We start from the raw sequence: 25,838 nt of genomic DNA, 5'->3' as shown, positions 1-25,838 counted from the left end.
GGGTTAATAGCACAGAGAGTTGGAGGTTTTAATTGTTACTCAGCATATAGGCGTGCCAAGTTTAATAACGTAAAGACGCATTAAGAAAAAAGTAGATAACCGACTGCCTGTCTTTCTATACTACATAAGTAAAATAACTGTGCCTCTATGCATAAATAAAATGTGTACATATATACAAAGGTATGCATATATACAAACAATGCCCCTACATATATAAGTTTTTATATATTTGAAATGCAGACACACACACATAAATATAAATGCACACATAGCCATCTGAAAGTTAACCAGAATACATTTTCTTATTTTTCATGGCAGCACAAGCTTTTTTGTCTGCTAACCCCTCAGTCACTAATTCACATTCTTTTAAAGGGAAAAAAATATGCTTCTGTGCTCTAGTTTTAAAATGCAAAGGTATGATGTTATTTGTCACCATGCCCAAAAAAGTCCTTACTCGGTAACTTTGCCAGAAGAGGGAGAGAGAGAGAAGGCAAATGCTCCCCCAGCTGTTTCCTGTCTACAGTGTCTGTGTAATGTAGATAAATGTGAGGATTTTCTCTAAATCCCTCTTCTGTTTGCTAAATCTCACTGTCACTGCTAAAATCAGAGCAGATAGAGCCTGCGCAATGGAATAAAGTCCTCAATATTGAAATGTGACATTGCTCTCAACATCTCACATCTCTCTGGATTTCTTTTTTCTCATCATTACTGCTAACAAATTTATTTCCAGACTTTGCACTTTTAAGAAGCAATGGAAAAAATCAACAGTCTTTCAACACAATTAGTTAAGTGCTGCTTTTGTGATTTCTTGAAGGTAAATCTTTATTACTATTTCAAATAATTTTTTAGTTTTATTTTACTGTGTATTGTCTGCTTCTGGTTTGAAGAGTATTGTGCACTTTTCAATAACATTATTTTAGATCGGAGAATTATTTATGAATTGCTGAACATGCAATTTTATGTGATCTGGAAAATGGCTGTATGTAATAGTTGCAATTACATAGATAACTGTGAGGGTAAACTATTGCAGATACATGTCTTAAATTTCACTTCTATTCAGAGAACTTTACAGTATTTCAGTTATGTCATTATTAAGGGGTCCAATTACATCATTGTCTATATTGTTAATTAATGCTTCTGAAAACAAGAACTTTTAGCTATTTTCTGCAGGTGCAGGGTTTTATAGGAAAAAAGGTACTATTCACATGTTAAGTTTCTGCAGTTTTATTATACACAATTATAGATAAAATGTTCATGCTTTCACAGGGAAACTTTTAAGGGATGTTGTCACTGCAGCAATTTTCTGGCAGCATTGTAGCATATACTTGTTTTTTGCTTTCATAAATTAAAAGTAAATGTGAAGTTCAGTTTGTTTTCTACATTAGAAACCAGCTGCGACTCTTGCTGACATTGCATATTTGTATAGCTTAAGCAATTGTACATAAAGAAAATGGAAATTCCCCTACATGTTCATCTCCAAGTTTCCCCTTGTAGGGAGGGCTGTTTCAGGAAAGTTTGCATGTGAAGTTTCATGTTATGACCCTATAATTTCTACATATTAATATAAACTGTCTTTAAGTAAATTTGGCTTCAGTAGGTGCATTGACCTCTGTTTCTGTCAATTGGCCCTAGTTCAACTTTCCATTATCAGCAAATTTATATCCTTCAAGAACTTTTTTTCTTTAATATTTTGCAAGGACACTTAGGCAGTTGACAGAATTCTCCTGTTTGAATTGTTTAGGGCCTAATTATTTTTTTAGAGTGTCTTACACTGAAAACACACTTATCTCATTCCTTAATGTGATTCAAAAGAGCAGGTCTGTAATTGCAATGGATGAAACCATTCTCTTAATGTATAAATGGGCATCCCTTCCAACATTCTTGAAAGATGAAGATAATTTTTTTGAAGTATTGAACAAGGCAGTAAGAGACATAAAAGTAATGTGCTAGTTCCTCAGCTGGTGCATCCTGCCAAGCTTCCTTGGAATCAATGGAACATATTGATTTAGGTTAGGATGTAGCCCAGATTCTTTAATCAAAGTTAGCAGTATTTAAACCTGGATCCATTCTAGGTTATATACGCTTTATTTATATAATAATTTCTAGTGAATACTGTTATTACATATTAATTACATACCTCTACTATGGCTTGGTGATCAGGTCCAACCTCTATGTAGCAAAATATAATTTTGAACATAACTCTTGATTTTTGTTCTATAGCATATATTATCTATAAAAATGTTGTCCCCTTCAAGATATTTATAATTATTGTAGATGTTCTTATATGTTATTAAAATGACCAAGCATGTGAAGAATTCTTAGGCACAACTTGTGCCAGCTGATAGTTTGTTAGACCAAGAGGACTTATATAGAAGTATTAAGAAGTAAAAGAGATGTGGAGTGTTCATATACAACATTCCTCTGTGGTGCCACTCTTCTGGACTATTAAAAGAGGAATGCAGCAAAAGCTGGTTATTGTACTGAAAAAAGAGGAAATTCCAGCTGTGAAAATATGGCCAGTCATTCTATGCAACTAAAAGAAGTGCTTAACCAGGCTCATCCTGAACCTGTATTCAATTTCCAAATGTAATTAGATGCTTCAATAAACCCCACCCACATGCCAATGCGTTTTCTTTTAAACTCTCAACTTTCTAGTCAAAGTGGGGACATTGCAAGCACCCTGCCTGTTTGTAAAGAACCTGAAGCAATATTGGATTACAACTTTGTATTTTCTTAAGAATATCCCCCTCAGACATAAATGGGAACTTTGATTTTATCACAAACATATTGAATCAACTAATGTTATGTTTAATTAAAATGATGAAGTAAAGTTAAAGTTTGAAACTATGTTTTGGAATTAGTTTTGATGAAACAGCACTTAATTTAACAAATAATGGATTGAGCCCTAGAAACATGTGAGTCTGTTTTCTTTTCCCCAAAGTTTTTACTTGTTTGAAAGTTCTTGACTGTTTTTAAATTTGGAGATAAAGTTAGAAATTCTCTGTGGTTTATACTGTGCAGCCTTTTTGGCTTCCACTAAAGGAAAAACAGTGGATAATCTGTTTTGTTGTAGTTCAGTGCTGATATTTATCTGAAAATGCAACCCAGCTGAAAAGTCTTGAAAAATACAAAATTGTTACATGTCTAAGATTTATGTTTATTTCTGGCCCAAATGTTATACAAGAACAAATTGTTAAATACATAATGTTCTTGTATTTGTAATGTCTTTCAGCCTTCTGAGGCGGTGTGCTGAACAGCTTTCTGCTTTACCTCCTCAGAACTGGGAACCATCTTAAACTGCAGGTGCATTACATTTATCTTAGAAATTCAAAAATATGGCAAGGAAAAAAAGAAATTGATGTTGTTAATATATGGAATCATTGCAGGAAATAATGCCTCATGTTATCATCATTCATTTATAATCTGATCTTTCTCCATCTGCCATTGAAGTCATGTCCATGCATTAAAGCTCATTGGTTTTTGCATGGCAAAGTTGGCTAAAGACTCTTGTGAATGGGAAAATAATTATTGTTTCTTTTTATGATATATCATGGGATTTAGATTTGTTCATTATTTTCACAGTGGAAATATCAGGAAAAAAAGGGGGATAAATTTTGACTTATTTATAGATTTGTCTCTTATTCAGCTTTAACTTAAGTTGAAATAGGGGACTCATCCAGCAAGCTGCTAAAATCCCCTGCCAAGAAAATAAAAATTCTTAAAAATTATTGATTAGAGAAGGCTTAATACCCCACTGGATCAGGTCCCATATGAGCAGACAATAGATAATTTCATTGGTTTTTCAAAAGTTCAGTGAAAAGATAAGATTAAATGGTCCCTGAAATCCTGAAACAAACTTTAGGAAAGATTAATCATTTTACTCCAATTACTTTGCACTAGTCTGCTAATATAAAGCAGTTTTAAGCAAAGGTTAACTGCATGTGCAAGAAAGATTTGTAACTTCTTACCTGACTGCAATACTAATGTTAACCTTGGAAGAGAATGAAATTAAATGCAGATTCACACCTTTTGAAACTAGCGTTTTTGGCAAGTGATCTAAATCGGTTCACAATATGCATTAAGCACATTCTTCATTGTCCTGCTACTATATATAAATAGCTTTTCCTAGTATTTAAAAAAAAAAAATGCTATCTTCTTTGACATGTTGGGTAAGATCTTTGGTTGATATAAATTGATACAAAAGGAATAAATGGAATGGTGCAAATTTACACCCATTGAGGATTGGCCTTTCTTCAATCCTAAGTCCAGGAAAAAGATAGTTGGTAACCAAATGTAAATGAGGAAAGAATTATCCCCTCTGTATACACCTGATAGCCAAATCTGACTAAGAGGATATAATGAAGGTCAGTGAAAGTGTAGCTGCTTCCATCAAGTAAAAATACAAATCCTTAACACTCCCGCTAGTGCTCCTCTTAATTTCTTGAATGCTTCCAAATATTAATTTGCTAGTAACAGAGGACTGTAAGAGTCATTGAATGCGGTCCCCTACTATGGAAGGTCCCACATCAACTCTGCTGTAAATTTGGCAAGCTCCACCTTGAAACTTCTTTTGTTTTGTCCTGGTGTTTCCCTTTTTAAGGTGGCCAGAGAACCATGGAGTACTAATTATGAACCCTTTTCCTACTGGGCTAAATTTCCTCCATCCAGTCTGCAGCCATTTATTCTTGTGCCAGTGCTGTTCTTTTATTTAAATAGCTCTTCTCTGTCATATGCCACCTCTATCTCCCACAGTACATTGGCAGGGGACTGTCATATTCCCTCTCAGCCTATCTGGTCTCAGACAAAACTATTCAAGGTTGTCTAGTCTTCCTTACTCTTATTATTCTGGGCTTCCCTTTGCCCGTCTATTGCACTCTTCCATATCCTCCTTTTGCAGGAGCAACCATAAATCATAGTTACTACAAGGTTCTCTAACTACATGTGAATGTGAACCAAGAATATTCACCAGAGGAAGTAATCAGTTTACAAAATACATGGACTAGAATATGCAGACAGTTGCAAAATTATGGTGAGGCACTTCCTGATACTGTGTTTATTGTCTAACAAATTGCAGTACATATGCATTCTCAACTCACAAGGGTACAGGACTCATTTTCTTTAGGACTCTGTTGGGAAATTCTGACACTGCTTTTGCTTCCTTGGCAGGTGAAGATGCACACTGTGTCCTACATTCATTTCTTCTACCTTGGCCTGTGTTTGCTTACCTTAACCAGTTCTGCTGCTGCTGGCCCAGAAACACTCTGTGGTGCTGAGCTGGTTGATGCTCTTCAGTTCGTGTGTGGAGACAGAGGCTTTTACTTCAGTAAGTCAACCCTTTCTTTCATTCAACTGCTAGATTTTTCCATGTAATCCATTGGAGTTTGCAACTGCTCTGAGTGAGCTCAGAAATGATCAAACCAGGCTGCCAAGTATGACTAGTATCCTCTATCTTGGAGATGCCCAAGTCTTCAGTGACCATGAAGTCTCAGTAAAGAATAAAGCTGTGCCTGCATTAAGACTCTCTGAGTTTCTGACAAATTTTTCTTTTCAGACATGTTATTGTTTTTAACCACTTCTCAGCTGCTGTTATTCCACCTGCTATATTACTGCTTTCTGCTGACCTGCCACTGAAATTAAATGAATGAAAGCACATAATAGACCCAAGATATTCATGAGGTAGAACTGCATGTACCTGTTATGTCAGACTACTCGTAAACAGTTTAAGTACACGTTGGATCATATTAAAAACACACTAAGCTTCAACATCTGGTTTGAAAAAAAGAAAAGCTGGAAGGCAGCAAGCAGAAAGTTATCCCATCCAAGTATCCACATGCTTCGTCAGTTAAATACAGGTGAAGGAAAATTCATGCATGGTGAGATAATAAAAATTAACACCAGTACAGACAACAGATAAAATTAAGTCTGCAATAGTGTGGATATATTAGTACTCAAATAACTTTTTGGAGCAAGACCTACACTTTGGAACTAAACATCACAATATTTTTCCTTTGCTGTGTTTTAGATTGTGCAAAGCTGGAGTAGTTAGAAAAATAACGCTTTTATCTTAGTACCTTCTTACAAGTACTGTCAAAATCAAGAAATACATGACTTGTGTATAACAGAAATCTATTTCTAATTTTCAGCTATTTGCTACTCAAATAACATAAAGTTAATGAAACTTTTAGCTAGGAATACATTCATTCTGAATTCATTCATTAATATATTTATTCAAAACATGCAATAATTTGTGCTTTTAGAGCCTCTGAAGCTAGTGTTTACTTTTAATAATAATACATGCTTGTCTGAAGTTCTTGTCCAAAGTTACCTCTCCTTCAGGGCCTCAGTTAACTTTCCAAACAAGAGTATAACTAAGAAGAGGAAATGTGGTGTGGTTAGGCTGTAAAGATAACAAATTAACTGAAGGGTTTTTTTTCTATTTATATTTATATTCTTTGTGAGGTCTAGCTTTTTTTTTTTTTTTTACTTTTATAATCCTCATTTTATCCTAATAATTCTTGCCTTCAAAGCTACCACTTTTGTTTTTCTGATCTTACCCACCCCATTCCTATTCATTTCATTCATGGAGTTATTGCTTTCAATATTTTTCTCCTTGCTTGCAATAAAAATAAAATTAGGGAAATCCAGATTCTTGCACCTTTAATTTACAGAAAATCCTGATTTCCTCAACATAGAAGCTGCAGACATTTTCATTATCTTCTTGGCACTTTCTATTAAAGTTTACCTTTGAAAATGGGAGCCTTAGTTTCATATATGCAAAGTAATTCACTAAAGAACCCTTCTTTTCTGTGTTTAACACTTTAGCTATTGTTAATGAGCATGTACTCTAGGGTGCTGTTTAACTTAGTATTCTGGTGCTAAACACAATATTAAAAATAATGGATTATTTGAATAATGGATAAAGGAATTTACATTTTTCTACCAACTCTTTATGCATTTATTTGAACACCAAAATCTGTTACATTTATCAGCAGCTGAGTTACACGTAAGGGGCTATTTGAGAGTCCTACAACTACTTTCTCTTCGTGGCTGGAAGGAATGTAAAGGAAGATTTCAATCTCCCCCTCCTGTTTCTGCACCAGAAAACAATGAAACAATATACTGCATCCTTAGAACAGCATAGCAATTTTTTTTTACTGTGCATGTATCTTAGGCATTTTCCCAGTCATTCCTCTCCCGGCAAAATGTTTGCTGCTTGTTCAGAGAACTATCACACTTGCTTACCACAAGAGTGGCTGTTACTGTCAAGCAATCAGACTTACTGTTAGACAGACTTTTTGTGTTCCTCAAGGTAGGAGGACATGTGAAATGCTAATCATCAGCAATAACTTTCTCTGTTTCCAATCTCAGTTATTCTAAGGTTGCACAATCTGTTTCAAATCTCTACATTCCCTAAGCTAGATCATCCTGACTTTAAAATACCAGGATGGGTTTCCGAAGTTTTAAAGGAGATCTTTACCCTTGGAATCTTGAGTTTTATCTGCTGTCAGTAAAGACTTTCAGTCTAGTTTTCTTTGTTGTTTTCTTACATTCTGAGTTTTCACTTGAAAATAATGTAACTGTTGACACCATAAAGGTCTACCTTGTTTTGTATGGAAGACTGTGGAAGGTTTTTCGAATGAATGACCACCCTGTCTTAGGAAAGTCTCGCACTGTTGTAATCAGACTGCAATTGCAATATTCAACAGGAATTTTATGAAGTTGATACGTGGCTCTTGGATGTTGAGTAATGTGTGTCCTCTACCTGACTACTTCTGATTCATGAGGCAGCAACTGAATCTGTTTTAGCCTTCTCCCTCTTATTTGCTAGTGTTTAATCTAAAACATAGAATTATAGAAAAGTAAGTGTAGTAACATTGGTAAAACAACTTGAGATCCTCATATCAAATGTACTACAGAATGCAGCATATTATTGGAAGTTAAAAATGTTGCTCCATTTCTTGGAACTTTTTAAGAGTACCACATAATTTGCAGAAGTAAAAATCCAGTGAAATTTTTTCTTTTATGTGAAAAGGTTGTCAATTTAAATTGTATTTGAAGCCTTCTATTCTCATACTCTTGTTCCTTTATATAAAGTATAATCAATGGTAATGTTTGCCTTTAACTTGCACAGGAAATAGCTGTGAGGGAAGGTTTTTCTTCCATCATTCTGTATTTCACTAGAGACTCCAAATATAAAGAATACCTTTTGGCTGAGGTGGAACTCCTGGTTCAGATTCAAGGTCAAAGCTTCTGACTATTCCTTGGGAGTTGTGGGTGGAAATGAAGATAGAAATAATTGAGTTACTTTCTCTTGAAACTCTGTATTCCACAACACAAGGCTATATCTATGGCTAGGACTGGAAAAAAAAAAAAAAATTTCCTTTATATAGTCTACTCTGCCCAACTTCCTAGCTGTAAAAGGAAATTCTTTACAGCTTCTGAAGAGATGCCCCAGCTGCTTACCACACACAAAAAAAGTTTTGACTTCAAGAGGAAGTCAAATGTGGTTTCTACCACTCCCTTTCTTCATGAGGTAGAGTGGCAAGGAACATTTCTTAAAGTTCTTTTAGGGGAGAACACTACACAAATCCCAAAATAGAGCATCTGGTTTTCCCCTTGGTCACATTTAACCCCAGCTGGCACTGGCTACTTCTTGGATAGCTTTTTCTCTCCCATGATTTACCTTTTTTGTTGCTACCTTATATCTAGCAACACCTCTCTAGAAGAACTTCCTGTGTGCCAGCTTATATTAGGAGAAGCCAACAAACAGAGACCCTGACCGCAGCTACCCAAGTGGCTACACTTAGACACGACTCTTCTCAATTAATGTTTCTCTAGTCTCAAAAACTGGATTCAACAGTCATGAAGCAAAGTGGGATGGCTGCTATGTTCATTTGAATTTTAATGCCTGGGAAGGTCTACCATGCCACTGCTATTACAAAACAATGCTGAGGGCAGAGAATGTTGGAAAAACTGAAAGGACAAATTACAGGAAACTTACAGATGCCATAGCTCAGGAGGGGGGAAATTTTGCTTGAAATAGTCTAGTCTTATCACAGGAATTTACTTCGTAGATTAAATAAAAAAAGAGATTTTTTTTTTTCCTTCATACAAGTTGAATTTGATGGACAACCATTCGTTCTTGCTCATGTTGTTTCCTGAGGACTATTACTACCATCAGAAAGGAAAGCAAATGTAATTTGCTCTAAGGAGCAAATGTTATATTCTTTTTTATCTAGTTTCTTCTTTTTTGAAAATATACCTTTTCCTTTTCCAACAAATGGATACCAGTTTGGCTAACAATACACGAGTGCCAATAAAGAAATAGCTTTCTTATTTCCTTAGACACTTTCGGTGTGTCTAAAGCCCAAGTTAGATGGCAATACTTATTTGAAACCATGGCAATCAATTTAATGAATTAAAACCCCACCTTTTTTCTGTTAAAAAAACTGCTTTGGGCTTATGGTGATTCTTCTGAAGCATCACTTGCATATAAAAGAAGGAGCTGAATTTAGATACCTGACACAATGGAGTTCTCATATTCTTCAGAGAATGGAGAATGATCTAGCATACGCTTCCATATGTAAAAGAGTGAATCCCACAAAAGACAGGCTTTTCTGGTATCCAGCCTAATGCTCTCTGTGTCAACTGCTTTGTGGAGAATCATTACAGATTTTTACTACATTTTTTTCCACCAAGACAATTGGAATTGTGTGTTGTCTTTGGGAATATCCCCAGCTGTGCACAACATAAGACTATTGGTTTATAATCATCAGAAAATCAGGATAAGACAGTGAACATAATTTTGGGTAATCACAACTGTCATCGGATGTCATTGCTTTGTAGTACTAAGGTATATATGGAGGAACTACTGCCTTACAACGGAGGAAATAAGGGGCATAGCAATAGGCAATTATGTTTTGCTTCTTCCATTTCCCTTTAGTTAACAGCTTCTTGTTTACTTCAGGAAGTCTGCTTTTAAAATGTTATTAAAGTTTCTAGGCCTGTCAAACCTATCAACATAATTAGTTCTTTAACTACTCCATACCTGTAGGAGCTATGAGTCATCAGCTCCTCTCTGTGACCCTGATTGAAAGGAATGTTAATGTTACAAGCCCAGGAGAGGCACGCTGAAAAGCTGCAGTGGACACACACAGCCTGTGGTGTCAGTGAGAGTCTTACAAATCTTTGCAAAGAAATGCTGGTCATCTTGGTTATGTTCACGCAGCAAGATCCGAGATTGTTTTTAAGTTCCTTGGTCTGGCTACATGCCCCATTCATGTCCCAATGCTGTATCCATGGAAGATTTGAGTTTATTCCTCAATCTTTATCTCCAGGTTCCTTACTTCTTACAGGCAAGCCAGCCTGGAAAGGAGCTAAGATGTGCTTTAGCCAGGTCTGCAGGGTCAGTGCTCAGGGAACCAGGACTATAGGCACAGTGTCTGATATACCTCTGTAAGAAAAAAGACAGCTCTGGCTTTTGGAATGGTGTCACTGTATAGTCAAATAACAGATACATAAGTTTGGTGTGTGCTCCGTTGCCCCTGGTAATAATCATTGAGGAAGTTCTCTGAAAATAAGCCAGTCTTTGAAAGAATTTTGTCCTTTTTTACCACATTAAGAAAGGCTAGGGAATGTTCATAAAGGCTAACCTTAGTTTAGTGAGGTTAATCTTCTTAAGTTACCTCTTTAATAACAGGGAGAGAGGTTCCGCCTTCTTCCTCCATGGATCACACAGTGAGTCTAGGATGATTTAGCCTCTAAAGCACACTAAATTTAGACTCTGCAAACAAGTCTCCTCTACAGCTAGTTCTCAGGTCGCCAAGGATTTCACAATTTTTCAACCTTTTCATTAAGAGGGACTGTAGTAGTAATGATAATTTTAATGCGGTGATTGGAAGCAAACCATTGATCAAAATTTCAGCACGAAACATCTCTGCAAAAAGTGTCTACTACCAAAACCAAGTAAGTACAGTTTCTCCAGAAGTTCAATTTATATATGTCCTTATTAGCTGTTAGATGTTAGAGATGCTAATGCTTTTTATGATGTTTGCCTTTATCTATGCACTAGACCAAGTTTCAAATTTGGTCTCAAATAGCAGAAAGCTGTTATTTGACATTTGATTCCCTAACTGCTATATGTGTATTTAATACATTGTTTAGTCTCATGTTGGATAAAGTCACTCAAAGAAGCACTTGGCAAGATCAGCATTAATTCTTAGCATAGCTGCCCCTCTTACTCTTCCACTGAATCTTAAATACCAAGAAGAACCCTTCACTGACTTCAATTCTGGCATACGTTTTATGCAATTGGCCAAAACCTTCACATATGGACCTCTTCTGGTACCCATTTGTTCTGGTATTAATAATGCATTTGCAATATTTGATCAACAGCAGCAAGAGTCGCAAAGCAGATTATTCAGTTTAGCAGAACCACACAGTCCCTTAATTAAAACATTTTACATTAAGTATTTGAGCATCTAGGGCAATCTATACAGAGTGCTCATTCAAAGAAGGAAGTTCATACAGCCATTTCTCTAGAGCTTATTCAGCACTTTAGCTCTTATGCATGTTTCAAACCCTCTCACATCACTGAAAATCAAATAGAGACTTAAAGCCGTTTTCATTTCAGAGCTTTGCTTAAAAAGGATGGATCTGAACTTGTTTATTAAACCATACCCAAATGTCAGTATTTCCCTATACAAGTTTCATTGTTAAAAAATATGACAACAAATGAAAGGCATAACCAACAGTTAAGTCACTTCTTAGTCTAGAAATCAAGACAAAAGAAATACCACAAATGTATACTTATTGAAGAATTCATGCTAAATTTATCTCTGGTAATAACCACAGGAACTTCCATGTCAGAAAGAAGAAAAAGCCATTAATTCATACTTTCTTTGTGGTGCATTTAATGCAAAATCACTATGCAAGATATAGCCCAAGTACTGTGTCTAATGATTAAGTAATGACAGGCATATTTCATGTTTGCATCAGTGAATGAGGTTCTGAAAACAAGAATTTTAACACATCCATAGCCTTTGGAGGGGCATACTGTATACTGACCAATGGGTCACTCCAACTTACAGAGAATTTTACGTTGTCACTGTAAGTAAAAGTTTAAAAAATTGAATCCAGTTAAATAATAAATGCCTATTTCAACCAAAAAGCTGTACCTTAGGCACTGGTTAACACGTAACTTTCAGAATAATAGGATAAATTGCTTTTCTTACTGTATCAAAGCAAGAAAAGTCAAATGCTATCTTCTTTTCAGACTTCTTTAAGTATTAGACAAATTACAGAAGTGAGCTTATATTGTCAATTGTATCTGAGCAATTTTTAGGTTAAATTTCTGATTGCCTCTCCAATGCCAATTCCTGGTCAATTGGTTTGGAATTCCTTAGAAAACTCCTTTGAATTCCTTAGTAAATTTAAATTCCTACAAAATCAGACACAATTCTGAGATACTTGCTGTGTTTTCTGACTGAATCCCACTCACAGTCAAATTTAATATGTTTTCAATGTTCTTGCTCTTACAAGACAGAGTGGAAGCTGTTTGCTTACATCATGTTAAATCCTTTGCTAGTGAAAACTGGAATAGCTTCCTTTTATCAAAGAAACAATTTAGGGCTCATCTCTCTTCCCCCCCCCCCAGTTTACAGCATATTTATTTATTTCCCATCTTACTTCTGAAATTCAGCTGTGATCTCAGTTTTCCCATCTATGCAATATAGCCGTTCTAGAGTAACAGAATGCCTCCAGAAAGCAGACCCTTCTGCTTCCTTATGTGCCCATAAAATTTTAAAGTGTCCTGTTAAAGCACTTCCATTAGGAAATTATGGCTCATGCTCAAAACCTGAGATTACATGATTTTTTTTGATACAGAACTATTTGTTTATAGTGTTTCTGTCTCTGTGTGTTGGGCAGAAATTTACACAAGGCTGAGTATGCAGAAAAAAGAAGGGACTGGCTTCTGACTCAATCCAGCCCAGTGAACAAAACTGTTTTCTTTTTGAAAATAAATATTCTAGCAATACTTATTAACTATTTCTATCTCCAAACAAGTAAGCACTTAAGTATCATCCCCAGCTCCTATCAACAACAACTTCTAAGTAAATACTACTGAAAATTGTTTTGACTTCAAAATAATGTTAATTAACAAGCCATATCCTACTAAGGCAATGGATAAAAGCTTAAATTACACACACAAACTCTGTATTTCACAACAAATCTGTATTCTAAAGAATATTTTTAAATGTATGGCTTATGCAAAGGTAGAAAAAGCATAAGTGTTGCAGGGAAAATGTTAGAGAAGATGTTGTTATGGTTGTGGGTCTGAAAAGATGAGTATATTCCTAATTAGCTTTGATGGCTGGGTGGTACTACATATAATAAATCCAATTTACAACAGAGGGATTTTTTTCAGACTTGCATTAACTATACTGAAGGTTTCTTTTAACTCAGCTCCATCAAAATGACTGGGTAAGAGCTTCTACTATTATAACGAAATTTTTACAAATTCTTTTTATAAGTATTCACTGATTATTTAGGTTACATGAAAGCTAATAAGGACACCTATTTTAGGTTAACATAGCAGGTTTAAACTGAATAGGTTTCATACCTTGAAACTTCTATCAAGTAAGATATAATAATTTGTTTCTACATCCCCTGAATTCCTGAATTACTAGTCAACAGGTCTTCCATGAAAAAACTTAGTTTTTCCTACGTATTTCAAGTTTTATGTTTCTTTCCATTAAAGTTTCCAGCCTTTCACAGACATATTTAGTTTGGCAGGAAGAATCTGGTGACTCATAGACTGAAGAGATTTGAGAGCAAGCTACTGAAAATGTATCTAATTTCTTCTTGTGTAATTTGGGAGCAAGCTACTGATAGTATGTCTAATTTTCCTAGTTTAATCAGATGTATTATTGGCAAATACATGTCCTGAATAAAACCCATGTTTATTCCTGAAATATATAGCTAAGATTAAATGCAAAACATTTTTCTAATTGTTTCTGGCATTTTACTCTAAATTAATGGGCACTGAATGAAAACAGAGATACTACCGAAATAATTTGCATTATGACCCTACTTATATTTTGGAATTCAGTAATACCAAAGTATTCTTTACTGATGTTTTTAGTGGGTTTTTTTTTTCTTCTTTTTTTCAAGGGAAGATAGAGGTGTAGGAAGAATAGGTGATGTTATTATACCTCCACGATTCGTATAGAGAAGGATAGATGTATTAGAAAAGCTCTCATTTGTACTTTATGTTGTTGACTGTATTGTTCCTTTCACCTCTTTTCAGACAAAAGACTTTTAAATTCAGTCTTTCTAGACAGACAATCTGTGACAAACATAATTTTCATTTATCCACATACAGACTGAACCTTCTGAATGCTAAAGACTAAACAGAGCTTGATCCAATATACACAAGGAGATTCTGGTTCAGATTCATTCCATCTACTTTTGGGCACTTAAATGAGGTATCTGAGGAGCCTACTCAAGCTCATTCTACAGTCAGTGAGAGGAGTAAGAAACTTTCAGAGCTCTCATTAAGTTCTGAATATCCCGTAGGACATACTTTTCCTTCTCCACCAAATAAGCAAGGAAGATATGACAATTGTATCCTTAAGTAAGTTAATTCGGTTGAGTAAGGACCCTCCATTAAAAGCCTAAATTTTGGTGGGATGATTCTATTTAAAACCGGACAGTGAACTTCAATGATGTGGAGATAAGGATGCACTCGTACAGACCACATTTCAGATCAAAGCAAATCCAAGCTTATTTTAGCTGCCATGGTGTAATGCAGTCAAGCAAAGACCCAGAATGTGCCTTATGCAGGTAACACCAGTTAGAGTTGCTCCTTTGGCCTTTAAGAACTCCCAGGCCTTAGTCTGTCTAAGTGTGAATCCTTTTGGAGAAAGCACTCCATTCTGAGACAGTAAAAGTAGAAGGGAAAAGCTTATCTATCTTTTCTTTCTTGATATAATAGATAGAATATACTCTTACAAGCCATAATAAGTAACACTCCTTCATATTTTATTCCTACATAATGAGACAAGGCACACTTATCCATGCATAAATAACGAAGCAATTTTTTACACTGCTGTTCACATGGATTCATTTCTATTCCTATGAATATACATGGCCCAGCAGTTTTTTAAGAAATTGAGACAATAATAATATTTAAAACCTAAAGTGACATCTAAATGCCCAGCAGTTTTTTAAGAAATTGAGACAAAATATTTAAAACCTAAAGTGACATCTAAACATCAGGCGTCATTAAAGAAGCATTTTTTCCATTAGAATGCTGCGCCATAAAGTATCATCATGGAGAAAGAACACAGAATGATGCTCAAGCACAGTTTTGAGATACGCTGACCTAATGAGCTCATCTATAAAAGAAATAATATGACTGAAGTAAGACAGAATCCCGCCTGAGGTTGTTAGCCATTCAATGAGTTGAATCAACAGCACAAAGTCGCTCTACCTTCCTCGCTTCAGTTCCTCCCTTCATCTAAGGCAATATAGAAACAGTACAGAACCACTTCAAAGATAACCGCATTCTCTCATCTTCTCTAAAGTGATCCCTTTGCAGGGAACAGTAATTGCAGTAGTTAAAATTTCCAAACTAGCTATGGGGGGTAGGAACTGTACTTTAGGTTGTTCAGATCTTGACAAACCTTTTTCGGTAACTGTATTGTTTTGAAGCAGTCAGATTACAGCACTAAAAAACAGAAAGGATTATTTATATTTGCTATGAATAAATATGTATACAGTTTAGCTTATTTCATGCTACTCTTAATATTGTGCATTGTGCCATTCCCAGTTAGTCTATATTGAGGGAAACGGGGTAGAAATGAGGGTAGCATTTCCACAACATTCTCTCACTTCAGAGTTATGTATTGACTTCTGCATTTAAGGGTGATCTCTCTTGAAGGGCGATCTTGTATGAGATACTCACATAATGATTTTCATACACTTGTAGGGTTCCACCACTATTTCAGGAATTAGATACAGTAGATTTAATATAGATATCCTGAGATACAATCATTTCAAAAAGTGGAGTCGTCAAGATAATATGGTCATTAAAAATACAATAGGAAGATATTTTTGTAGAATTTGACCCTTATCTTTCTTTTTGCAAACAATGGAATGAAATTCTACAACTGCAGCTCTAATGGCATTAAGTCAACTACTATAATATTTGTTACATAGTCATCTTATTTTAGTTTTTGAAAGCAGTAGGAGTTAATGCAATAAAAGACAACTATTTCCTGTTATCACCGAGATGAAGACTAATAAAATGAGCAGAATTCATAAATGGTGATATTCTTATTATCGCTGTTCTTTTCAAATAGAAATTTATACTCTGATGTGAAACAGATGAAGCTCAGATCTGTGAAAAAAGAGCAAAATTTTTTTAATAAATCAGTCTTGAACCCCCCATCAAGAATCAAATAACCTGCAACAGCTTTTGAATGCAAAACAATTATCTTTGAATTATGAAACAGGTGGAGTGCCCTTGTTGGGTTTTTTAAGGATAGAATATAAAAAAAAAGGTGTATATCTACACTTTCATATGGCAGAGAAAAGAGAGATATTGTCAAGGAAATGCTGATATGTAGTATAATAAAGAAGTGACAAAGATGATATCAAAGAAGGGGAAAATAGTGATGTTAATAATCCAGGCTGGCCCTGTCCAGGAGTTTCTTCACTTCATAATCCACAATGAGGAGTCCATGGATACTTACTCAAGGTTATCTGTTAACTTCAGTTGTCTTTGGCTCAGTGCACTGAGGATAGTGTGAGTTAATTTGAGGAATTCTCTATGTTCACTAAAGAAAATATTGATCATTGATTTTCCTAGGTCTTTTGGCCATAAGTATCATTGCACCACAAGTATTTTCCCTTGACAGGATTCCCATTGGTTTCTAACCAGTCATCTGATTTTCCTAAGAACTACCAGCTGAACTCCTGATATTTTTCCTTCTGAATTATAAATACAGCAAATAGAGGCTCTTTTGAGCAATCAGTAGATACTGCCTGTGCCTGATTTGAAAAGGGCATGCACATCAAAAAACACCTCATTTTTAACATTCATTCAAACCAACCTGAAAGGTTTGTAGTGTAATTTTAAAGTTCATCTACCATTCATGGTACAAACTATTAAAAATTATCAATTCTTCAAGCATAAGTGTTTCCTGAAGTGCCTAAATTGGTCTTGATTTTGTGGCAGGTAGATGGCTACATCTAAAACACCAAACACTAACTTTTTAGAAGTGTTATCTATTTTCAAAAATTAGTATGAGTCTCATGAAAAGTCAGTGAGACCTTGGAGGCTCCTAAAGGCATATGAGGCAGTTTTTCAATGTTTTATAGACACTGAAGGGGCAGATGGACACTCAAGAGATTTTTCAAAAGCAGTCATGTATCTAATTTCCACTGAAATCAATGATAGGTGGTCCTATTTTTTTTAAAATCCTTCTAAGCATATGCCTTTGTTTTTAGTTGCCTTAGTGTGTTTGGAAATACGAGTGAGGGTCCTTAGCTACTTGTCTAAATTTTGCTTATGGACCTTATTGACTACTTGTGAAAAAGCTATCACTATTAAAAGCTCTTTAAAATAAGAATTGTCATAATGACTTGGCTTCCTCTGTGACGTTAAACATACTAATACGCTTAGTATGAAATCTTCTTATTTCTAGATAAATATGTGAGGCATCAGATGAAAGCTAATAATTTTCCAAGTGAGCTAAAAATAATGAAGGCTGAATTTGAATAAATATTCTAAGAGGCATTCTGGAACAGTCAGTGGTTAATAAGTACTGTAAATGCTACCTTTCTACTAACCTCATTTGCAAGATGCCAAAGCCAAAACATGGACCGCAAACAATACGGGATAAAGATTGAACATGAGAAAAATTACAGTCATTGCAGGAAGTTGGAGACAATGCATATTTGATTGTTTTCTTTGTCTTCTGACCAGAAAAATAAAATTAAAAATCTCTTAAACTTCTTCAGGATGTCTTATTTTGGAGTTTCATGTACTTGTGACTTAGACCTACTCTCCACTGCAATGAGACCATCTGACAGCACCTAAATTTACCACAATAATTCTAAATACATTGTAATATAAGGAGTAAGAGAATCTGCAGGTTTTATTAAAAAGTATTAGTTTGTGTAACCACAAATAATGCAGCAATGTATGAATTAAACACATTTTTTAAACATGTGCTGCAACTCAAACAGAAAAGCTTAATGAAAGAACTAGTGACTTAAGCTGTGGTCTTAGGAATCCCTTAAAATCGGAATATTAACCTTCATTTTGGTCACAGGCCAACCAGTTTTACATTATGATACAGTCCATCACTAAATGACTACAGTCTTTAACAAAAAATTGTATCCATAGTTATGCAGGATGCACACTTCTTGGGAGAAGGAAAAAATCATTCAAATATTTATTGTCTTCACTATGTAATGGGTGGTCTCATGCCCTATTAACTTCCAAGATCCAAACACTGCAGACAATAAGAATTAATATTTTCCTCAGAAACTCCTCTAGAGTGCTCATCACAGAAGTATTTGACTGCAGCACTTGGACAAATACATTATACCCTACAATTTCCCAGGAAATAATCTGTTTCTCTGAGCATTTTTAAGTTCTTTTTTTCCCTAGTAATTGCATATCCAGTGGAGATGGCAAGGATTTTTTTTGCAAAGTAATTTTAACATTTTTTCTAGTACTTTGTGTGTTCAAAACAGAATACAAATGTCAATTAATTTAACCTAGAGATACAGTGAAGTAGTATCTTCCCTTTATGCAGGGGACACTGAAGTAAAAATTCAAAAGCACATTTTAAAACATGCAGCCGCAAGTGTGCTGCTTGCTCAAAAGCAGCTTCAGCATCTACCCTATCCTACCTGAGCTAACAAAGCACTTTTGCCAAAAGAGCTGGAAACAAAAGCAATGTAATCTTCCTATCTTTTTCTTCAAATCTAAGCACCTTTCCTATGAATCATTAGCCTCTTTCTGATTTCATTGGAGCGACAGAAATTACCTCATCCTTGTGAGCTGCAGAAATTCCAGAGCAGCTGCTGTGCAGAGCCGCAGCAAAGCACTGACCAGGAATAGTTTTTGTTGCCAAGTGGCTGGTGATAAATAGAATTCAGTGCAGAATCATTTAAAATTTTAAATTATTGAAATCTCTTGGTCAAGACATCTGATTTTAGATGAAAAGGTTAAAAACAATTAAGAAAGAACATAAAAACCTTTATTTTCCTTTTCAGCTAATGAAGGAGCTCGTGATAGGTGGTACAAAAAAGCCCTATATCTGTTCACAGAAAGTTCATGAAGTACTGTGTTTGTGTAAACGCCTCTCAGAGTTGTGTGCTAAACCTTCAGCTGGAATAAGTATTTTCCTATCATCTTCAGTAACGACAACATAAATTAGGCTTACCCACTCATGGGTAGTCAATTGAAACTAGCAACTGGACGAGAATTCATTCAAGTAATTTTATGATGTGCGTATTAGCAGAGACCACCAGTGCGTTTCTCAACAGTCACTATAAAAATATAATGTTTTTCACATACCAAGCTTTGTTGGCAATGGACAGTAATCTACTAAATGAAAAGCCACTTTATATGTCAATTTGGGTTTTTTCTTGCTTTCCCCACTCTGCATCACCATATTGTATGCAACACTTGGAAAACTGTTTGTTCTGAACAACCTAAACAGATAAATATGATTTCATCGGTTGAGTCCATCCTAAGTGTCCTTAATTTGATATTTTTTCAGACAAAGAAACTGATAGGCTGTCATTGCCATATTGTCAGTATAGATTGATAATATTTTGATAAAGCTTTCATCTTGCTGTTTCCCTATAGTCTCAGGAGATGGAGAGATGTCTCGGAAAACTAAGACCTAATTTGTATCAACAGTAGATTGTTTTCTTGCTGAAATAACTATAATCACAGAAAACTAGCGGCTAAAGTAGGCAGTTGAAATCTGAAAGTCCCATTGTTTCTTATTTTGAGCCAGTACAGAAAATCCACCTTTTCTTTGAACCACCTCTACCTCTTCGGTTTGCATTATATCCTCATGCCATGCTCAAAGCAGAGTCATAATGCTGTTTTAAAGTACTGCTTTGAATTCTTTTTAGACACATTCAAACAATAGTAATTTAGCTGATGGCTGCTTGATTTCAGTGCAGCCAGTGAGAAAGCAAGCAATCCAATGACCCCAAGGTCACTGAGATTGCTGGAAAATAAAAACAAGGGTTTGGAAGGCCACTGATTCAACACATAAAGAAATTTATTGAATACTTCAAAAGATATAAAATTCTTAGAACTGTTGGACAGGCTTCTGTATGTGAACATTCCTGTCCAAGTGGCATTGCTAAATACCATGACAGCAATCAGAGGGCTGACATCATGTTGTTGTGTAACTCATAACCATGGTAATGTCACTTTTTAAAATGCATTATATGTGCATTCAACAGCTTAAAATCTCAACTGTGTCAGATGTTAGAAAAAGTACAGTTCAGGAGATTTATTTTGAAATATGAGCTCTTTATATTTTTTTTATAAGGGGAAAAGAAAATGTAAAGCTTGTTAAGGCAATGTTAACACTGGAAGCTTGGATTCAGACAACAGACATAGTAAGAACAGGTTTCATCACCAATACAACCCATAGTGATATAGTCTGCTAAGAGAGCTAATCCTGATCATTTTAATAGAGGACAATAAACTTGAGCTTCTATGTTACAAATGGGCCGTGATGCACCTAAATGTATGCAGTCAATAAATAGCATAGTACTCGCAAATTGCTGAGTAAAAATGGTTTGTCTATCAGTCCAAGTTAACTTAGTATAGGTTAGGCCGAACAACTATAAGCAATTGAGAAGAGCATGTAACAGAAACTGGGAATATAATCCTCCTCTCCTTTTCTTCAAATGTAAGCACCCTTCCAAAGAATCATTAGTCTCTTTCTGCTCTCACAGGAACGACAGAAATTGCCTCATTCTTGCAAGCTGCAGAAATTCCAGAGCAGCTGCTGTGCAGGGCAGCAGCAAAGCACTGACCAGGAATAGTCATTGTTGCCAAGTGGCTGGTGATAAACAGAATTCAGTATTGGCAGGTACTAGTCAAGGGAATTACATGTACCCTTTGCCTCAAGTGACATGCAGTAGGGAGTATCTGGTGTTATCTGCTACCTGTCCTTTTAGAACATCAATATAATACACTGGAGCTGTAAACCAGAGGCACTATGTTGGACTGATTGTCCCTTTATGTGATCACAGTCATCAACAGGGGTATAATGTAGCCATTGCTCTCTTGATAATCCACTGAGAAGACCACTAACACTGTCTTTATGACACATAAAAATATGACATAAAGGCTTACTGTACCCCGTAGGCTGTGTATTATTCAATGAGTTTTGAGGCTACGCTTTCACAAGACAAGGGATGATATGCTCCATACAATACCATCAACCGGGGTAGACTGAATTACAGCTTTTTTGGCACAGCTAAAAGGACCTGAATTTCTCTGGTAACAAATAACAAGACCACCATCTGGTCTTTCAACACTTGGCAATTATAACTGCTACTTAAAGTCCACAAGAATTCTGGACACAGATTACTTCCAGTATCAAACCCACAGTCACTTGATTTCTTGATACGCTGCATAAGATGACCTTGTTGCTAACCAATTTCTCATATTACAGAAAACTTATTTATAAATTTTGCACCCATAAAAAGAAATGGTGAGATGTTGAAATGTATGAGTCCAGCAGTACACAATTACGGCTAACACAGTCCCTTTCTGTGCAATCCATGAATCCAGAAATAAGACTTCCGAATACGAGAAACCTAATTGGCGTAAACTCTCTCTCACCTTTTATATTTCAGAGGATGGACCAAGAGCTTCTGTAGATAGGCAATGCATAAAGAATAAAGCAGCTGGGAGGGCTATGACTATTTCTAGTTCTGGGACTAACCAGCTTACATAACCTTGAACAAACCAATTTTATCTGTATTTGTCCTACTTTCACCATGTGTGAAAATGAGGCAATGATGTTTATTCACCTTTTAAATGCTTTTGAAATCCCCTGATTCAGCTAACCATTCAGATCCATCCAAATACTATTTTTTAGAAGCTCACCCATATCTAACTCAACCACTGGAATGGTTAAAGTTTTAAGCAATATGCCACATGGCAGTAAGGATGATAAATTATAGGTAATAGTCTATCAGACTTAGGAAGACAGTGCAGTAAATACAATAAAAATACATCTGTTTACATAAGGGATAAAAATTGGCTACTACTTTCAAACTAGAAATTAATGTATGCCATATTACTGCAGAGAATCCCTCAAACCATTTTTAAACAATACTATAACAGTTGCATAAAACTTAATGGCAAGCTAAGTAGATCACCCCAGCAGGCCCTCTGCTTACTGCAAGTATATGGCACAGAGTTCATAGGTTACTTGAGACTCATTCTCCCAGCCAAACGAGTCAAACAATAACACTTCTAGGCACTGAAACACTTTTCCTTGGATTTCAGCAGAAGCAGATGTGGGGCTGACTACACACTGAACAAAAAGAATATTTTGAAAAGAGAATGGCAGCAAAAACATAAGCTCAGCTTGCAGTTTATCTGTAATCATCCTTGCCTTTCACCTTGACACTAGCTTTCTAATATTACCCTCTTCATCTGAAGACCGGTGCAAAGCTTCAATAAATTGGAAGCTCATTTCTTCATGTGTGCTTCAGATTCCTCTGCTAAACAAATTGGTGCAGTGTTTCAATCTTCATTTTACTTTGGGGTATAAGTTCTGAGTCATCACCATTTAATTTTCTCCAAGCCTCCAGCTCGTGTTTTCTGTTTTTCTTCCTGGATGTGTCATAACAACTGAATTGTACCACCCCAGTAAAACGGTGAAGCCTAGCAGACATCTGCCAGCAACAAAATACTGTGCTCTCACTCTAATTCCCCACACATTCCACTTTTCACACCGCTTTCCTTGCATCCTCTCAATAAAGCGGTAGAGCCTAGTAAGCAATTTCTTTTCATTCTCCACAACATTCTGCCAATACTAACACAGAGATGAGGCAATAAATCCAGGGAGTCACCTCAGAGAAGAGTGCACTTGCCTTGTGTGCTTTTTTCCTAGCCCTGTTTCTATCAATATTCCCATGAGGTTAACTTCCCTGAAGTCAGTGACTTCCCTGGAGGTACGATATCTGTCAGTTCTGGGTCAATACCGTGTTAATGAACTATGAAGGTATTATTTTTCAGAATTGCTAAGTAATTTTGATTTGGGAAAATAAGTTGAGAAATTTTTACTCTTTGAAATTTAATAGAAACTCTGTTTAAATGTTTCCAGTATTCTTAAGGTAGGAACAATAGGAAAAAAATCCCTTAGTCTGAGCTTTGAGATATCCATCATTAATTTAAACAAGTCAATACTCTAGCATATTTCTTTTAAAAACTGTCATTATACATCAGAATTTCATGCAGAAGAAAAGAAGGTGAGAATTAGCAGTAAGAGAAAGGTGTTACAAGCAAGGCAGAAAAATTTCATCGGGAAAGAGGTAAAAACAATGAATCAGAAGAAAATATAGTTTAAGACAGAGGGGCCTTTAAAAGTTGCTAATAAAGTTCTGTATTTGGCAGCTACCCTACCTGAACTAGGACTTTGATTCCTTTGAGGGTGAATCATGTTTGAACCAGGTTTCAAGGACAGTTCTCCTCTCACAAGCGCACAGCACATGCAACTGTGTCCAATTTTTCTTACCAGATCTGGGTTGGGCAGTGACTGCACTGCGTGCTAGAAATTGCCTGTCAGTGGGTAGCTATATAAGTATCAGTCTTGCAGTCCTGGTTAGTGCAGACTGTGAAGCAGGCTGTGAAGCATCTCTATAGAAATACCCACACCAGATCACCTAACCACAAAGTAGCCACATCTCGTTTAACTTCAATCTCAGTAGAGTCCAAGAAAAAATGTTTTTAAGAGAAACCTCACCTCAATGTTCAGATGGGGAAATGTCAGTCTCAGAGAGCAGGTTCAGTTATGGCAGCAGTAACAAATGATAGCAGCCATTCTAGAGAGCAGGAAAGTTGCCAGATGACAACTCCTTGACATTATCATGAGGGGGGTATAAAAAGAAAAACACCTGCGGCAGCCCAACTCTTCAGGGAACTGAACCGGTAAATACTTATACTGGACTGATAAATACCTATACCTACCTTTACAGATAAATACCTCAGAACCTTGGAAATTTGCAATTTTTAGGTGGATTTTCACATGCAGGACACAAGTGCACATATCTGAACGAAAGTAATTTCCTTTTTGCCTCCTCCCCAAATTCTACCTTCACATCACGGAAGCCCAAGGGTAATTTGATAAAACAGCCATACACTTCAGAGAAGAAAGGGTTACATTTTAATAGTGGCAAAACCATGTGGCTTCTAATCTTATTGTCAGAAATGACTCCATGGTTTTAACTGCATCTTTCTCTCTCCCATTCCTTCACAAGAAGAAAACAAAAAAACCCTCAAAAACTTATCAAAGATGCACAATGCACAAAACCTGAAACCCAGACAGTAAAGGTTTGGTTAAGTTATAACAATGTTAAGGCAGAGATTAATATTAGAAAGTGTCAGGCAATTTGAAGTTTAGGTGTTGTTACCTGCTCCAAATATTAGTGTCAGTGGCAATATTATGGTGCCAAACAGTCATAATTTATATGTATGATTGCCAAACCTTGTGTTCTGCTGCTCAGTTGATGATAGTGTCATGGGATATTTAGTTTGCTTTTGCAGAAGTATTTAATTTTCAAACACTTATATGCACTTTGTGCAATAAGACAGGATGAATTGTTCTTTAGGGATTGGGCTGCCCTTTACTGATTCCAGTTTGAGCTATACCAGATGCCATATAGCCCATCCAGAAGACCTAACTCTTAATCTTTCTTCTTCTACATCCACTAAATGCAACTTTATATAATTGCGCCAGAGCACTGAGACAATAATGAATGAATGGTCCATGAAGAACTCTGGAGAGGTTTCAGTAATTTCTGTAAGGAAATGAGTCAAAATTAATCTGAGCAAGATACAGGACGTGGTGCAATAATGTCTGGTTTCTTCTGAATAAAAAGAAAGAACGAGTGTCCTATCACTGATATTTTATCCTGAGCCAGTATGGTGTCTAATGTAAAAATTTACAATGTGAAATAATAAATTAAGAACGTCTGTTCTATTAGGAAACAAGTATAGTACTCAATAATTACTACCAGCTTCAACACTAAAATGTTAACAATATGTTTGAATTTTTGAAGACTGCATTTCTTAGCAATTTTACAGCATATCACTTTGAAAGACCTTGTAGATACTTGCCAGATGTGATACAGTGGTAAAGGAACACTACAGCAGAGAGCTTATTTATCCTTAGATCACCCCACTCTTTTTCTCTCAAACCAGAGAAATGATTTCTGAATTTCCTAATGATCTTGCAAGATAAACATTGAAAATTAGTAGAGCTAGAAATTACTATATTAAAAGGAGTATTATATTCTTTAATTCTAGTGCTAAGAACATAAACCTTTCCTAATTCCTACTTATCAGTACAATGACGTCATCCTGGAGTAGGGGAAAGGATAATCTTCCTTGTTGCTGCATTATCGAAGAATGGCAAGGAGTTGTGGTAAATATATTGCTCATCATGCAGATAAGTTTAATTACAACCAATACTAAATAGTCTTTTACATAGCATGGAACATGTTGTGGATTTTAAAAGCCATATATTGTTTTCTATATTTCTAGTATC

The 25,838-nt window shown here is 35.7% G+C and overlaps 1 protein-coding gene across 1 annotated transcript in view; it reads left to right on the top strand.

Moving 5' to 3' along the window:
- Positions 1–505: 505 nt before the first annotated feature.
- The window catches only part of IGF1 (insulin-like growth factor 1 (somatomedin C)), a 50,357-nt gene continuing 25,024 nt past the window's right edge, over positions 506–25,838 (top strand). Inside the window, exons 1-2 of the mRNA XM_009580169.1 lie at positions 506–814; positions 5,167–5,323. Coding sequence (XP_009578464.1) covers positions 752–814; positions 5,167–5,323 — 220 coding nt within the window. The 5' untranslated portion in view covers positions 506–751. The remainder of the gene's footprint in view (positions 815–5,166; positions 5,324–25,838) is intronic.

This window comes from Fulmarus glacialis, unplaced genomic scaffold (genome assembly GCF_000690835.1).
Source record: "Fulmarus glacialis isolate BGI_N327 unplaced genomic scaffold, ASM69083v1 scaffold33450, whole genome shotgun sequence".
In the NCBI taxonomy this organism is placed as follows: Eukaryota; Metazoa; Chordata; class Aves; order Procellariiformes; family Procellariidae; genus Fulmarus; species Fulmarus glacialis.
The sequence above is the reverse complement of the archived record's forward strand: the minus strand, read 5'-3'. Positions and strand labels throughout refer to the sequence as shown.